Source organism: Egretta garzetta, unplaced genomic scaffold (assembly GCF_000687185.1).
Source record: "Egretta garzetta isolate BGI_Z169 unplaced genomic scaffold, ASM68718v1 scaffold601, whole genome shotgun sequence".
NCBI lineage: Eukaryota > Metazoa > Chordata > Aves > Pelecaniformes > Ardeidae > Egretta > Egretta garzetta.
This window is the reverse complement of record NW_009258540.1, coordinates 415,816-434,144: the sequence shown is the minus strand read 5'-3', so window position 1 is coordinate 434,144 and position 18,329 is coordinate 415,816. Positions and strand designations below refer to the sequence as shown.

The window sequence follows — 18,329 nt, the reverse complement described above, 5'->3', positions numbered from 1 at the left end:
TTCAATTTTTAACAAGCATTCGAAACAGCTGTCCCTGTTTTTAGTACAGTTGGGATTATTAAAATAAAACAAAATAAAATATAATTGCTTGAAGTTGAAACTTTGGTTTAATGTGTAAGCCTGCCAAGTTAGCTTCTGAAAAGCCAGTATTAGAAATTAAGAAAAAAGAACTTTGTTTCATGAAGATATGCTGCCCTAAAGCTACCCAAAAGCAATTCTAACAGAATTATCTTTGAAACACAATAGGGAGAATAGAAAAACTTAATTCTCCATGCAGACTAGAAATATGGAATATTCGAGGAATATATTACAGTCCCAAAGTATCAATTTGTCTGTGTGATACAGTGTTCTCATTCTTGTACCAGTAGTATCTGTTTAGCCAACTCAGTGATGAATAAAATGCAGAAGAGTTACTGAATGCATAATTTAAGCATGTGCTCTGTGCGACAAAATTCTTGCATCATACATGAAATTTTATCAAATGGTTATGCAAGAGTATACTATCCCTCAAGCTAAAAAGCAAACAAAATTATGCCTGTGGTGCCATTTAACATCACCTATAGATTTAAATATATATATATATATCTCTACACGAGTGTGCTGTTGCTAAGAAGGGCTGCAGTAAGGAGTACTTCAGAAAAGAATTCGAGTTGGCCAGCATACAGAAATAAGGCAGTAGTTTCCCTGATTGCCTCTCACCCTGGGGACTCAGTTGTAAATTACGGTGAAAGTAGACGGAGATTGCTTTCTCTCAATGACAGCTGTCAAGGGTTACATGGGAAATGAATTCTGGCACTCTCAATTTAGTCTGTTGAGAAAAGCAAGAGAATGCTTTAAGTCTGCCCTGATGACTTTGGAACCTCACACTGAGTAGATTCAAACCCTTGAGGACAAAGAAGTGAAAAGACCATGTCGGAGTCCTTTAGGCAGTTTTCTGTTAAAAAGTTGAATGATCATCAAAAAGTACATCACTCACAGTATTTCATTTCTTGTTCTTGCTCTCTCTTTCAATCTTTTTTCCTTGACAGAAACAATGTTAAGCTGCTTTTCTAAACTTCCATATCCAATCCACAGTGTTTTTAAACTTTTTTATTTGAAAAGTGTTGCATTAATGTTGGCATCTAGAACATGTATAGGGACTGGCACTCAGGCTGAATAAGAGTAAAGAATTCACTCTGATTTTATGACAAATTCAAAGAAATGCTGTCTATAGAAAAAAAGAAGGCACTGCTTGTGAAAGCACAATGACAAAATTGCCAGTCTATGGAATTTTAGTAAAGTTCAGTGCAAAGTCAACAATACAAAGCAATGATAACTGCTCAGTGAACAAAAAAACCAAACAAACATCCAAACCAAACCAAACCAAACACTGCTCAGCTTACCACTTCACTTTTCAAAAGTCTCAAATACATAGGAGCTTGATGTTTTAATTGTTATTTTTTCAATGGGGTCAGTTGGAGAGTGATTTTATCAAAGAAATTCTGGCCATGTAAACCATAAAACTAAAATACTTATTTAAGAAGCAGAGTGGTTTGTGTTTTTACATACATTATTAAAATCTATCCAAAATCTAAGGTCCTGACATCATGTTTCTGATGAACCTAGACCAAGGAAATTTTCACTGTAATTAATGTAGTATAAATTTTGCTGGTAATAGTGCAAATTAACACAATAATTTGCTAAACAATACCTTGGCATAAACAAGACCTAAACTAACATTAATAGATTTAACAGAGTATATAGTTCACATTTGCTTGCTTGCAAGATGAACAGCTAAGAAGCACATTGCCTTTAATTACATTCCAAAATATTCACTGTTGATAGAAACATGCCAAATAGTCTCTCATTGTTACAAAAATGCAGTCTTTCTTATGTGTTCTATTGGAAAATGTCTGTCAGAGTGCTCTGATAACTAACTAGCTGACTCCATACTAAAATAAAAATGGGGTAAGGAGTATGTTAAAAGAAATTCTATGAACCTGAAGTTACTTTTTTAAGCTTTGAACTCAGTTGGTCCAATTTTATAAAAGAATAGGTTTTTTGTAACACCATATTAACTAATTTAAAAAACATGTATTTTTCTCTTGGATATGTATGAAATCTCTTCTTCCTAAACCACCCCCATCATAAACTCACGTATTGCACTAGCAGATACATCAGAAAGATAAAGTACTTACCCGTCATTGTTCTCCAGATGTGTTGTCTATATGTAAATTCGTTTGTGGACATCTATGTGCAAGTAGTATCAACACAGTAAGTTTGGTCATAGTAGTACAAACTCTGGGGACATGTCTTATGGCCCTTCTCTTCAGATTTTTCTTAATCAGAGCATTATTTTTCTCATGAGAGAAGAACTCTATTCAGTTGCTCCAAAAGGTGTTTCTACTACCTTTTGAGATGTCTTTGCCTGATCTCCAGGCAGGTGCCACTCCGGAGGCACAGCAGTAATTTTAAGTCCTGTGTTATCTCTGCCAGATTCAGATAAACATCTCAGACACTGTATGGCATCTCCCATGGCACCTCACCTCTTTGTTTAGGAAACTTAGTCAAGTTCTAATTATCCTTCTGAAGGATATCAATATGCTATCAACAGAATAGATATATCTAACATTCAAAGTATGCAAGAGCCTCAACAAAAGCCTCTGACTGGAAAAACAAAACCAACCAAAACACATTTTCTCAGCTCATATGAAACCTTGATACCACAGATGGAAAACTGCTTAGGTTCAGAGTTCTTTATTTTTGGATGAGGAGAATTGGTCATCAGCCTCAATCTCTCCTACTCTTCTATCAACTGTCATCAGAGAGGTTATTTTTCTTGTCAGTAAAGGAGTGGAACATACTACCACTGGTTCAAATGATATAGCCACTAAAGAAAACATGACAAAATTGCTAGTTCCCTGCACATATCAGGTTCTTGATAACAAAATGTCTAACTGAGCTTTTCAAGAATCTATCAGTAATGAGATAAAAAAAGAAAAACCTTTCAAATTAGAAATTCAGTACAAAACCAGGATAAATTAACAAAGAGAGACCTGAATTCTTTATTACTGTGGAATTAATGGATACAGTCTGGAGAATGTGAGCTAGCTCAAACCTCTACAGCTTTGCCAAACAGACCTTCCCAGTAAAAAATTTCTGGTTTTAAGAAACATGTTTTTAGTAGGAGAAAAGGTCATTTGTAAGAAGATATAGTGGATTCTGAAAGAAAAAGTAGCAAAGGTTATAAACTTTTTCTGACACAGATTATGAATCTGACACTGCTTTATGAACTGGCAGAAGGAGACAGAACAGTTTACCCAATGCCAAAGCAAAGGCTCTGCCAAAGCAGTACAAGAAAAGCTTCTTGCAAATCCTTGCATTCTAAAAGATGTGGCTAAGTGTGTTGTTTAATACAGCAGTTCTTACTTCAAGCATAATACTTGAAAAATGACCTGCAGTGCAATCAGGAGTGCAGAGCCCTGATGACAGCATCTGATTCAGTTCTCATTTTGGTGGTTAAGAGTTATTAGAAAAGTAGAAAGTGCAGAGATTGGCTTTCTGTGCTTCCAAAGACAAAATGGAAAGCAGTTCCAAACTGCAGAGGGAAAAAAATCCATACTGAACATAATTTGGTTCAGGATTTGATATTTTCATAGCTAGTTCTGGGGTAGCACATTCAGCCTGCACCAAGTCTACTCAGGCACATTTGCTGAAGAGAAGATAGATTTGGCTATCGAACGTTTCCGATGTCATTTGATTCCAGTTTAAAGGCAAGAAAACTAATATTTGACATGTTCTTTATCAAACAAATAAAGGCAAAGATAGAGTCCATGTGAAGACGAAAGTGTCTTATCAAAAATTATGATTTAAAAATCATAATTCAGTGATGTCGACATTCCAGAAAAGATTGTTGCAAATCTTAAATATATATGGATGGGATAATAAAATAAAATATAAAATTTAAAACAGCTATTATTGTGTTGATAATTCAGGGAAGTTGAGGGGTTTATCTCACAAAGTATCCCAACATGACAACTAGTCATTTTCAACTTGTGAAAGAAACAGTGGGAACATGAGTGTTTAATGATTATGTTACCTCAGAAGACAGATCCAAAATCCAATATTAAAAAAATGTGGTAATTTTAAGGGATTAGAGACTTGCTGTGCCAAAAGAGGTTGCCAGAACAGTGGCAAACTGATATCTTGTGTCTATCACCAATAAAATGATTATTAAATTATCAGAATAACAGTATTCTGGAGTAGGGGAGAAATACTACTGTAAAGCAGTTCGGTGCTTTCAGTGCATTTAGGATACATAAACGTATTTAAGTACTTTGTTTCATACTAGGTTTTATCATAGGGCTCTAGAGTAGCACATATGATCTTTTGTGTGCATTACTTTTTTTTTTTCAGGCAAAAAACCTTGTATAATTTCTTTGTAAATTTCCTGCCAGTGACTTATTTGTTAACCTACGACTGACACAATAGATAGATACAAAGAATCATTACAAAAGAGTGCCTAAGAACTGCCTAGCTTTATTTTCCGAATGCACACATAATAGCTCAGTTGCAAAATAAAATAAAATAAAATAATCTGCAATAGCTTCAAGCAGTAATCTATATTTTGTAGTAACTGCATGTGGAGTTTCAGTGAAGGGAAGCCAAGTTCATTATTGACCAAAGTGAACTCAACTGAGGTTTGAAAGAAAGGTCATACATAAAATCTCTGTTGAATTATATGATACAGGTTTGCCAGGAACTTCAATCCCTTCCCAGCAGTATATTTAAGGAACTGAAAGATTTACTTTCTTTGTACACAAATTCATAATTCGTCCCTAACAATGAACTTCTAATACAAATGTTTTTCACCCATTAGATAAAAGGCAATTTTAGAAGGGAAGTCATATGCCAGATGAAGTGCTATTACTTGCTTTAGGTAAGTTCTAATCGATTCATTAAGACTAAATTTGATACAATCCATTTAGTCAGTAGAATTTTTATTTTATTTTTAAATCATGGATGTAAAATTATTTTTTCAGCATGATTTCATCATAGAAATGCACTTATTTCTTAAATCTAACCAATAAGGACTTTTTGCTCTTGAATTTCAAGAAATGCAAGATTTATTTTATTCAAGCCTTTTTGGTAAACAGAATCTCTAATAATTTTGAACTATGTAGATTAATCTTTTAGTCCAAACTATATAAATTTATAAATAAAAAAGCATAATTAGCATAAAAATGTTACAGCAATTTTCACAGCATATCATCTAACAATATAGTATTTACTGAAGTGAAAATCTTAAATGGTGTATCAAATTCTGTTCTCAGTGAAATGATGTAAATGTAATTATGTTATGAGGTTGTAGGCAGGCAGCTTGCAGAAGGGAAGACTCCTTTGCCCAGATATACAGGTAGAATTAAATAGGTAGATGCATGCAGAGAAGTGTTCCATGGGAACATGCCTGGTGGATATGGTGGTTTGAACCAGACTGCACTGTACTTCTCTTTTCATTGTTTTGAGGAAATACCAAAAGTTTTTGTCTCACAGTGAATTCCTACATTCATGATAAGCTGTAGCATATAGGCATCTTCAGTTAGGGTTTTTAACAGTGTCAAGTTAAGCATAAGCTTTGATGCTAGCAGGCTAGAAACAGTAGGGTTTCAGGACCTTAGCATTTAGGTAATCTCTTATAGTGTTTTAGTCAATATGTGGAATAAATTTTTAGTCACTGAAGTTCCTTTCCTTTTGTACTGTATTCATCTAATTTGGGGAAAACAGTTGTATCCTCTTTATTTATATGTATCTTTAAGGGGTTTCTGAGTGCTGGAGAATCATGCAGAGATGGTTAAGAAGTTACCTTAGTTACCCATCTAGTTCCCTAGATCAGATGATCTAGGTTACAGTCTCATAATTTAGTTCCATTTTACCTTAGTCTGTGAGACTGTGTTTTAATCTGAAAAGCTTTCAGTCTGCTTATTTTTTTTTAACTCTGTATTATGTAGTAACCTAAAACAGTGGGATCAGCAGAAAAATGGTTCTGGAGGCATCACATACGACCTCAGCAAGATTCTCCCAATGCATCTGTCCAAGTCCTTAGTCATAAACTGAATCACAGAATCACAGAATAGTTGAAGTTGGAAGGGACAGCTAAAGCAGTCTGCCCAGGTCTTTGTCCAGTCAGGTTTTCAATACGTCTAAGAAGAGAGACTCTACAACCTCTCGGGCAATCTGTTTAAGTGTTTTACCACCCTCACAGTTCAAAAGCTTTTTCTCGTGTTTCAGTTTGTGCCCTTTGCCTCTTGTCCTTTCACTGGGCACCACTGAGCAGTCTCCCCATCTTATTTTACAGCCTCCTTTAGATAAGCATTGATAGGAGTTCTCTGAGCCTTCTCTTCTCTAGGCTCAAATACCCCAGCTCTGTCTCTCCTCAAATCACAGTTTAGTCCAGGAGGGAAGTTTGTGTTTCTGTGAAAATATATTTTTAAATTTGAGGGAACACCCAGGTTAGAGGAGAAGGTAGTCCATAGGGGAGCAGATATACTCTGCAGCCAGTGAAGGACCCACACCAGAGCAGATGTATATTCCTGAAGGAATGGCAGCCTGTGGAGAACCCACGCCAGAGAAGAGGACAAGATTGAGAAAGAAGAAATAGCAGAGAGAAACCTCTTCACGATGACTGCAAAGTCAACCTACCACACTAACCTAAACCAAGAAACAATACCAATACTCAAGAAAATTAATACAACATTTAAAAATGTCATAAAATTGAAATAAAATCTCCAAAATGTCTAGATCAGAGATGCATGTAGTAGGTCAATGGTATAGAAATACTCTAACACTGATATGCTTAAACTATTGACTATATATTGACTATTCCCTTTGCACTACAACTAAATATCTTCTAGTGCACAAATACATTTACAACAGTTATTGTTGCTTTAGATAGTATATTCCTCTACAGAACCCAAAAGTAGGATTTCTTAAAGAAACAGCAAACTTTATGACCTATATCTTTTTCAAACAGTTTAAACGACAATATGGTTTTCAAGCTAGATCACCTTGAATCTAGAGAAACTGCAGACTTTATGACATCTCTTTTTCAAACACTTTAGATGTCAACCTGGAGTTCAAGGTTGATCACGCCTCAACACTTCTGTATTAGTCTGACCATCTCTTTTTCTCCCACTAACTGTGAGTTTCTTATGCTCTACCAAGGCTCTGAGACTCAGCTTTGGTCCTTTACTTCTTGTACATCTTCATTTTTGTAATTTCTAAGACAAAAGTGGTGACATTTGAGTAATACTTACAGTTTTAATTATGTTTTAAATAAAAATCTTACTGATGCACATGACAGAAAAAAAATCTAGTTCCTTCTTTTCACTTGAGATTATGTTCTTCCAAATCATGCATTATCAAACTTTCCAGTATAGAAAAACAATTAATTACCCATTCTCTAAAGTGACCACTATTTCAAGATGTAATTATATAAATACTTAAGTTATGTTGATATCCATAGCATTTGAATCTTTCAGAAAAACAACCTCCATAAACAAGATTTCAGACCATAAATTGGCCCGGATCAAATGCAAATTCATGTGATGAATTAAAAAAGGAAAATGAAAGTAGACACAGACACAACTGAAAGAATGCTGGAGTAACTGTAAGGCTCCTATTTATTATGTTCTTATTTTTTAAAATTTCTCAGTCTTTGCATTATTTTTCATAAATTTATTTTTTTTCCCCTCTTTCACTTGTTTTCCTTTCAATAAATGTACTAGAATTCAATGTAACTAGCTGAGTAACTCAGCTCGTAAATGGGGTTGAACTTCAGTAAAATCATGCAATCTCTGCCTCCAACAGTCAAATCAGGACTACATCTACATGATATGTGAAAAAGTATATTTGCAACAAATAAAACCTTACTTAAATGCCTCACAGATGAGACAGAGGAGTTTGTTCACTAAAGTCTAGCAAAGCAAAACAGTACAAAAGGGGAAAGAAGTACATGAACCTATAGGAATGGTTTGCTAATTCCTGCTTTTCTGTTCCAATAATTATATTGCCATGTTAGTTAACTTGCTTGAATAAATTCTGAGGCTAGTGACTGAGGGTATTGCTATCTCTGTATTGTTTTAATGGGAATGAAAGGTCTAATTCCACACTGAACTTGAAATTGAATCAGCTATCTCTGAAATAATATGCTGAGCTAATCAACGGAGATAATTATTATTCTTAGGAACAACCATTGCAATACAATATGATTTTTAATAAACCAACAGGTGGAGATAATGAAGCTACCAATAGTTGAAGTTAACTTCTTATTACATGATTTTTAGTCCCAATGTTAGTATCTTTAGCACAACTTCATTGACTGCAATTTCCTTTAGCACATTAAAGACAAGTTACAAAGGACGAAAAGTAAAGTACTTACATTGATTTAACATTTAAGTGATCATTTTTCCAGTGAAAGAAAATACTTCAGAAAAGCTTACTAGCCATTGAATTTCTGGAGTAGTTATTCTATCTACTCTAATTCTAACCCACTTTTCAACAAGCTGTCTAACCTGGACCTGTGTAATCAGAGGGGACAACAGAATTCCAGGTTTGTATTTTCAATAGTGTAAGATTAAATTATTTAAAAAATCATGGGCTTTATATTTGTAAAGTAATCTTTACCTTCCTAATTTTGTAGTCAGCATTCAGGCATGAGATACAATCCATGCAAAAGAACTGAAAGATTCATCAGCCTAAAGAAAAACCTAAATGACTTGTGTGATATTGCTTTCAAAGGATGCGTGATTCAGCAAAGATTTGCCAAATTATGTCACAGAAGGAAGGTCTTGCCAGCCTTGCCAATTCCATTTTAACATTAAAAAATCTATCTTAGGTATAATATATATATGATTTTAAAAAAAAATAAATGTATTCATGTATTGATAGATCAATTGTGTTCTACTTCTTTGCATGTTCCATACCAGGCAAAATCATCAGGTTTTCTCCAAAGGCTAAGCATTTTTTATTTGGCTTTGGTTTACATGTTTGGAAATTAGCACTGCTTTTAAAAGGTATATATGGTCCCACAGAACTCCAGCTTTGAAAAGGGGATATGACCAGGAACAACTTTTTAAAATTAGATCCATTAAAATACATTTTCTTCTGGAGCCTTCACAAATAGAGCGCTGAAGGATATACAGTATCTCAAAAACTTTTCTCCAGGCTTTTGAGATTTTTCAGTATATCTTACATGATTCACCTCATGTCCTGCCTTTCACTGCTCTGACAATTTATAACTATTTTATAGCCAGAAGATATTCAATCTGATTCAGTGATTCAGAAGGAAACAGTTCACAATATCATTAAATATTATCAGCATCTTATTGGATCCAGCCTGGAGAAAGCATGTACTACGCCAATAAAAGTTATTTCAGGGCATACAAGATAAAAACAATAGACTGATGAACAGATTTTACCAATAAAGATATTAGTGGAACAGACCAAAAGCTTTGATACTAGCTCCATATTCTGTGACAATAGCAAAAGGTTGAGGAAAATAAATAAAAACAATGGCCATAAATGGAAAGAGTAACAATAGGATAACTTCAGAGACTTGTTTCCCTTTTAATCTTAATTGCATTACATGCACTGGATACACAAATGATAAGGGCACAATGAAATCTGAGAATTTTGGATTATATTTTAAAATGGTTTCTTTCTGTCCCTCCCTAATATGTACATTTGATACATGGGTTTCTTCGTTAACATGAACCCTTGCTTCATTCTCAAAGATCTCCATCTAACCCAGAGCATGCGAGTAATCAAGTTCAGATATGTCTTCGCAAAAAAAATTATCAGAATGAAGTCTCACTTTATCTTTTTTTTCTGGGCAAAGAAAAGTCACGTTTCACATATACAGAAGTTATGAACATCTCTCAGGTATTGCTAGGAATTACAGAAGAATGAATAGTGTTTTGATGCATGAATATCCATTTGCATAGCTATGTTTTAACAGGAGTAATGGACCATTCATGGAAACTTTATTCCAGTGCACCTAATTCGGGCTAGATAGTCAACTGTGATTTATTAATATAATATAAAGTGTACTTTGTATCACAGAAGTTATATGTTTATAAACTAAATGCTAGGGATTGCAGTCTGAGAAATTGAGGTAAAATACTGAAAAGCCTAAGCTTCCTCTATACTCAGCCTTAACTCCATTTTCCGATACAGAAATGCAAAAACTCAAATAAAGGTGGCGATAAGTTCCTAAATGTCAGGTTGTCGAATTATATCCCAATATTCTGAAGACAGGGTAAAGGATCATGGCTGAAATAAGTCATTAGAGAGCAGAGAATGTATGAGAAAGTTTCTTACCTCGGCAGTTGGGTAAAGGGCTACTCCACTGCCCATTGCTTCGGCACTGTGCTCGAGAAGCACCCTGAAGTAAGTACCCAGTGTTGCAAGTAAAATTTACAACATCATTTAAATTGAACTCACTGCCATTAGTCATTCCATGAGCTGGGTTCCCAGGATGTCCACATGTGATTGCTGTTAAAAGAAAAATAGGCAGGCTAGCATCTAACTAAAAGGTATTGTTCCACGAAATCACTGGCAGGCTGGAGCTCATTTGTTTTGGTTTTTTTTTCCCTCTGAATTTGTCTTTTTCTTTTCCCTCTGAATTTGTCTTTTATATGTATATATATAAAAAAATAAGATATATTTAGTCAGAATTCTTAACTGCCAGGTGAAAAATCTTAATTTTTCAATAAAACTTTTACAATCTACTTTTTACTTTATGTTCAAAGTTATAAAGAATTATATATGTGTATATATGCATGCATTTTGACACCCATCTGATATGTATTATACCATAAAAAATATAGAAACGTCACTATATTTCCTACCAATGAAAAAAAAAAAAAAATTCCCTGCAAGCTTCAGAATGTAGTAGGGCCAAACAAACAGACTTTGATGTACTGTTTCAGAGCATTCTGGAATTCTGAAGCATTCCTGTTCCAAAGTTCCTGAGTTGCTTTACCGAAGCAGTGATCCTTTTAGACAGATTTTCTTACGGCAATAGAAAAATCATTGCTGGGAGTAAAACTTTTCCCACTATGTGTATTACATGTGTTGTTTAGGTTTAAATGACAATTATAAATTTAACTTGTTATGGTCAATCTCTAGCTTTCCCCATGATGAGCCATTAAAACAATACAGAAAAATACAGAAAAGCATAGATACTGACAATATAAAATCAAAATGTATACACACACACAACTTTTCAACACTGTGTCAGTGGTTTTTATCATACTCAGACAAATACCCTATACACAGGTTTATATTTTGCTTTATTACTTTGTGGTATGTTTTGTTTAATTCAAGAGACAAATAAAAATAATTTAAATGTGCTTCTTTTTATTTTATCACTGAGTTCAACGGTGAAAGTATTTTCAACAGTACCTCATTTTTGGGAATTAAATAGGACACCTTCCTGTACACACACATATGTATTTAGCCCTTAAATTGTGTAAATAACTCTACGTAAATCACTTGAATCCTTCCTGCACCATGTTATTTGCAGCATTTGAAGATGAAACCCTAAATATGAGAGTAGAATCTTACTACACGCACAGGATCAACTTTATTCTAGCCCAGTTGTTGCATTTTTAAACTGTTACAAATTATCAAGTTTCAATAAATAAAGCAATTTCCAGGGCCATACTAAATTGGTTAACATAATTCTTATTAAATAAACCTAATAAATTAAAAAAAAAATGCTATTACCTTAAACTTTCTGCAGTTTCCTGAAAATAATTGTATGCCATAGGTTTTAACAACACAAAATTTAGGTCTCGTAAAAATTCTAATAATGAAGGATAATTCAGTTGCCCTCTTTAACAAAAGCATACCCTAGTCAGTCTATTTAGACTTCATTGTTCTTGACAGGATGCTGGGTTCTCTAACACCTTCCAGAAACTAAAGAACTTGGATGCTGCATTCTTAATCACCGCATCTAGTCCTGACACTGCTCCATTATAGTTCCTAGATATCATTGCTCTGTTGACTGATCAACATTACAGTAGTTGGATTCACAGTGTAGTATGTTCTTAAAAGCATCTTCAAAAAAAAAAAAAAGTAGACCATTTTAGCATTATAGTGTTTTCAATCAGCATTACACTTTTATGCAATCAATTTAATATTGTTTACTTGGCAGTAGCCAAGACATTTCAAGTAAAGTTTACTACTGTTGTTTTTATCTCATCTAAATGGTGAATTACGAATTGCCTCCTCCATCCTAATATAAATAACAGCCTTATGCATGCACGCACGCACATGCATGTGTATAACTATGTCATGGGAAAACAGATGCACTTGGCATGTCTGAAATCAACACTCGCTAAGGAATGACACATTTCCCTATTATATTTCAAAGAGACCAACTCACTTAATGTAATATTCCTCTCAAATATACACTCCAGTCTTTAACAAAGTATCTTGCTTAGACCCTGGAGATTTCCATCTTACCACAGAAAACACATAACCCAGAAGAAATAATGATAGTACTGACAGTACTTGGACAAGAAAAACATCCAGTCAGAGTACCCAGCTATATAACTAAGCCTATGTTTTGGTCATCTTTAATACTTTTAGTAAAGGTTACTCTCCTAGGTTTTGTTGTGCTGTTACACACAAGGAACTTCAGGAACAGACATCTTCACATTTTGTGTTTACCCCCAATAACCAGCAAGTGAAAAGATGTTTCAGAAAATATTTGCTAAAGTGTGGTCCAACTGGTTATCAACAAAGAGATAGGGAAACACCAGTGTGCCACAGATGGATTGTGCAAGATGGAGGAGGAGGAGGAGAACTTTCATGTGAAACTAAGAAGCTAAAGTAGTCATGGGTGTAATACTCTGAGGACTTGCTTAGAGAGTATTTTTTGAACATTACAATGTCTAGTACTTACAACTCTGAAATTCCTTTCAAAGCCAATGAGAAATATAAGAGTATGTGTGATCTGTAAAAGTCTCATACAATATAGGCCAATTTGTGGTAAATTTTCAGGGGCACGGCCCATAACTTCTTTATGGTATCTCTGCCATGTTTCTAGCTCCTTATCCACACTGCTCAGTCAAAAGACTGTTTCAGTATCACATCAGGGAGCACATTTCTAGCATTGGTAAACAGTATGTCTTCACTTTCCTTCTCAGAAATAACAGAGCCATTTTTACCAGAAGTTTTAATAAACAAACAAGCAAATGTAGGAAAATCATCTGAAGCTTGGATGCTGACATAAAAAAAAATCATCTTGTACGGCTCCTTAGTTGGCAGAGTTATAAGCAAAAGACAACCATGTTGTAATGGAAACTATTATGCAACTTATAATGACAGAAATTGCTGCCATTTCTTCTCGTAACAGTAATGATAACATCAATGTAGGAAGAATAAGATTTTCCCCTTTCATTTGAAGGGATTTTATTCACTGCACAGTAAAATTAATCCACTAAAAGTAATAATGCTAGCTTCTGGCATTTCTCCTTTGATGAATGTAAATCACTTGAAGATATAAATAGGATTTTAAAAGGACAATGACATTTGTCAGATACGTCCTATAGCTGTGTACAGGTAGAAATCTTCACTTTACCACTAAGAAAGAAAAAAATGAACATTTCGAAATCTAATGACTTACCAGTAATATATTTTCTCAGAAATGAAGCAAAGATACTAACATGGATTGAACAGAAAAACTGGTCATCTCAGTGACTATCACAGTGCAGACAAAAATACATCTGTCTGAATTGCAGACATCTTAAAAAATTGAAATAATTTATATAAATGCTCCATTAAAAATAATAAAAAATGTATAAAAATCAGAAGCTTTTCAAAATTGAAAAAGAATAATAAGATCAACTACACAATAAAGTAGTAGAATAAAAACCAGAGAAATCAGACTCAACTGTGATTAAGTGGTGGATGGTTCAGAAAATTTCAGAAAAACTTACATGCAAATGAGGAAGGGAGTAGAGTAGGAAAGACTCAGCAATTCCAGTAACTAATTATGGAATTTTCGAAAGCAGATCAATTGAGGAAAAAAATAAATCCTACTAAAAGGAATAAAAAAGCTAACATTTTTTCTAACAGATGTGATGTAATCCAATACCATCCCTGGTCTTGCACTGATAAATAGTAGGAGGCCAGCTTGGGAAAATGGGCAGTTACAATCAAAACTGCACAGATGAACAATATTCCAGCTTTACCCACCAAACAATGAACTTAGACCAAAGGATTTTGTTATTCCTGGTGAAAAAATAGGGGAGAGGCTCAGTAAGCCCACACTTGCCATAGAAATTATGCCTGGATAAAGAGAGAAAGAGATAGATGAAGTCATTCTGTTGCAGCCTGCTGTTCAACCCGCTTCAATGCCTATGCCACCAGACAGAACTCAGAAATTACTGGATATAGTTACTCAGTCTGTGCTAGATTAGAAACTGGACTCAATTATCACAATGACCCTCGTAATTGAAAATAGGTCCAATAAATATCTGATCTGAACACCTCATTCAAACACCTTTGAACATCCAATCCACTGTTAATGTTCAATTACATTTAAAATAGGTGTAATAATTCAGTGAAAAATTAATAATACTTACGGACACAAACAGGAGTTTGTCCAGACCATTTGTGATCCTGTAGGCAAATTCTGACAGATGTACCAACAAGTCGAAAGCCAGGATTGCACTGGTAGACTACAGTATCACGATAACTGAAACCATCTCCACTAATATGTCCATTCACAATTGGGTCCGGAGAACCACAGTGACCAGCTACAATAAAACAACAACCCATCAAACCCAAATATTCTTACAAAACTTGCCAACATTTACAAGAATGCTGAAAGGAAAACAAAATTTTTCTTTTCAATAAACAATATAGTAGGGTCAAATACTGCATTGTACAGAAAAGTTCTGAGGTTAAAAACTACACATGATATTCCTTCCACATTTTTAGGGTGAAGTGTTATTGAAAAAGTTTTAATTTTCATATGTATAGTTTCTGCAGATTCTGTTGCAGAAATGACAAGTTTGTTAGGAGAATTTCTGGAAAATGTAAATTGCAAATGTCTGAAATTACAAATAATTCAATTTAATTGTTAGAAAGCGACAATTTTAACATAGAGATTTGTTTCCCCTTTGCCTTAGTAAGGTTGCCTTTTTCCTCACAGAAATGTGAATTACAAGGTCTTTAACTCTCAAACCCATTCTATTATTTCATGACAGAGTTCTGATTTCTCTTATTCATGATTTGACTTGGACTTTGTAAGTAGTTCTCTACTAATAAATTAAACATGGTTGGAACCATTCTCAGGCAGAGGCCAACCACACAGAGCACTCTAATCCAAAAATCTTTTGTCCTCCTGACCAGCACAGCTGCTAGCAAGCTGCCTACAAGGATCAGTACTGGTTTAAGCTAACTTGAAATGTTCTGGAACAATCTTAGCCAAATCTTGGAGAATCTTAGCCAAAAACATGTCCAGGCATTGTTCTAATGGTTTAATAGGAGAGATTATCAAGTTTCATGCTCATTTGCATGTCCTGGTGTTATTTTATTAGAACAAACATAGCCCTTGTCATTATATGTATCCAACAAATAACTGGTTTCTCACTAGCAGGTCTTCAGATATTAGTAGACAGATCTTAAGATTAGTTAAATTAAAAACAAACCCAAACCCTAATTTCTTAAAAATAAAGAAAACATAAATCATTTCTGTGTGATCACAGTTTGCTGCCTTCAGGAGAAGAAACACTGAGTTATTTCAGATATGTATATGTCTTGCTTAGCTATATTAGCTCCTTTACAATGCCATTTAGGCCCCTATTTATATTTATATTTAATAGGAATTTTCTCCAGTGCAATTTAAAGCCTGCAACACAGAGAGCAGGCTTCTACACAGACTTCTTGAAAAAAAAATATATCTACAGCTAAGTATATCTTGTTATGGTCAAATACTTCCTAACATTCAGCTGCAGTTTCTGTAATTAAGTTCATGTTTATTTATTAATGGCTTTTAGCAATGAATCATAAAAATTGTTTTTATTTGTGTTTACTCTTTCCAAATAATAATCACCTTTATGTTATCTTCAGCTGATTCTTATCTAAACTAACATATTTAATGCCTTTTCTGTGCTTATAAATTCATATTCATGTCAAAATTATAATAAACTCTTCTTTATATTGCTTTCCAGTTTGGTCAGTACACTTTGAAATAGCCACCTTCTCCAGCTGTACGAAAGCATGGAAAGGAACGAATGTGCACCAGCGCTGTTTCCTCCTTCATTCTATCAGCTGCTGTTAAACGATACAGAATGCATTACTCCAGGGTAATAGCACTCTTGGCACTAAGGAAGCCAAGTAATGATTTTATTCTCCCTAAATTCCTCATTCTGTTTGAAAACAGAGTTGCTGAGCAAGAAACTATTTCTCTTTACTGATTAAAGAGGAGGAAAAAGTTGTGGTGTTTTTTTTTTTTTTGTGACACTGATCAGTTACAACTGGCAATATTTAATCTGAAACTACACTAAGTCTTCATTTTGAGATGTGAGGACAGGGACCAGAGGCTTGTGACCGCTGTGAGAATGGGTGTGTGTGTCATGTTCTGTTGCACACAGGCTATATCCATCAACAGCAGGCTTGTTTGTAACTCTGCTTCAAGGGGACTGAATCTCCCTTCTACTAAAGCCCCTTTAACAATGCTAGACAGTATATTTCATTTACGCTTAATGGCTCTTCTAAAACCCTAGAAGGGTAAAACACATGCGACGTCATTACTTTTTTCATACACACAGGATTATTATAATAATCTTAATTATAGGATTGCTGATGTCTTCAAGGAGACATTGTGATATTGTTCTGTAAATTTGTGGAAGGAAGTATGAATGTAAGCTTTTCACCCCCAACTTCTTATATAGCTACTCTTCTCCTGACAGGGAGTATGGCAACAGAGAGTAACAAGGACATTGAAAGCATATTTTCCTCCTTGAAATGTCTCATGGAATAATTTACCTTATCGTTCTCAGTCCGAATTAGTACTAGGATCCCCCTTACCATTTTCGCTCTTCCAGCCTCACACAGCTTCTCCTTGTCTATCACATCCTCCAGCCCCTAGCACCTTAATGAGACCTTCCCCTGGGCTTGCTTCAGTGTCCAGTATCTCTTGTATTGTCTAAGACACAAAAACTACATATGGTTTTCCACATGAGTGCTGAAGAGGAAATAATAACCATGACCCACTGACTACACTGCTGCCCATACAGTCCAGTCTGTGATCTTCTTTACTGCAAGGCCCTGCTTTTAACTCTTGTTCAGCCTCTCCACTAGGTCACTTGGGTTGCTTTCTGTAAAGCTTCTTTCTACCCAATCAGTTCCAAGCTGTTACTCATCAATGACATTATTCTAGGAAAAGTGCAGGATTCTGTATGTGTCTTTGCTGAACTTTATGAGCTTCCTGCTGGCCCATCCCTCCAGATTCTCAAGGTCCCTCTGTCTAGCAGTACTGCAATCCAGCATAAATCTTCTACCATCATTTGCTGTCATACTCAAACTTGCTGAGGCTGCACTCCAACCTATTATCCAAGTCACTGACAGAAGCTGGATAGTATTGTCCTCAGTATTCATCCTCAGTATCCTCTGGCTTCTAGTCATACTTTGAATCATGAAACCCTACCTTCATCTAAATCTACTGCTGAAATCTACTGAACTCTACAGCTGATGAGACAGTAAGACACTAAGATTATTAATGTTTGCTTTTGATTGTTCCGTCCTGCCTGTTCCAAATTATTTTCTTATTTTCCCTATGCCTGGAAATGGACTAAGTTCCCCATACTTGATCCCTAATTTTTTGCAGGGATTGAAGTGAAATAGCTAGCCTCTTGCCTTCTTTGGAAATCCGATGTTATAGTTGGGTTTTTTTCCAGTAATTGCAGTTGTTCCCACCTTTCATGTATGGTAGAAAGTGTCCTCACAATGACATATGCCATCGCCTCAGACTCGTGTAGTCAAAACACAAATATTAGTTCAGTTTATTTGAGTAGTTCCTTAATCGATTCCCTCTCTACCTCACAACTGTACTACTAGGAGTAAAAAATTCATTGCCTGAATAATCTTTAGCCTAGATAAACCATGTACTAGAGCAGAGGTATACCTCACTTTTAACCAGGTTTTCTTCTCCTAAAGAAAAAATTCTGCATGGCCCTAAATATTCAGGCATTAAGACAATTCTGTCATTCACACAATTGAGACAATCACAGATTTTGGGAAAGGAAATCTATGAAACAGATGCAAAAGGGAAA

The 18,329-nt window shown here is 34.9% G+C and overlaps 1 protein-coding gene across 1 annotated transcript in view; it reads right to left on the bottom strand.

The window, feature by feature from the left end:
- The window catches only part of CSMD1 (CUB and Sushi multiple domains 1), a gene marked incomplete at its 5' end in the record, with an annotated part of 480,927 nt that overhangs the window by 47,179 nt on the left and 415,419 nt on the right, over positions 1-18,329 (bottom strand). The window contains 2 exons of the mRNA XM_009646490.1: positions 10,357-10,530; positions 14,634-14,807. Of these exons, the coding sequence (XP_009644785.1) occupies positions 10,357-10,530; positions 14,634-14,807 (348 nt within the window). The remainder of the gene's footprint in view (positions 1-10,356; positions 10,531-14,633; positions 14,808-18,329) is intronic.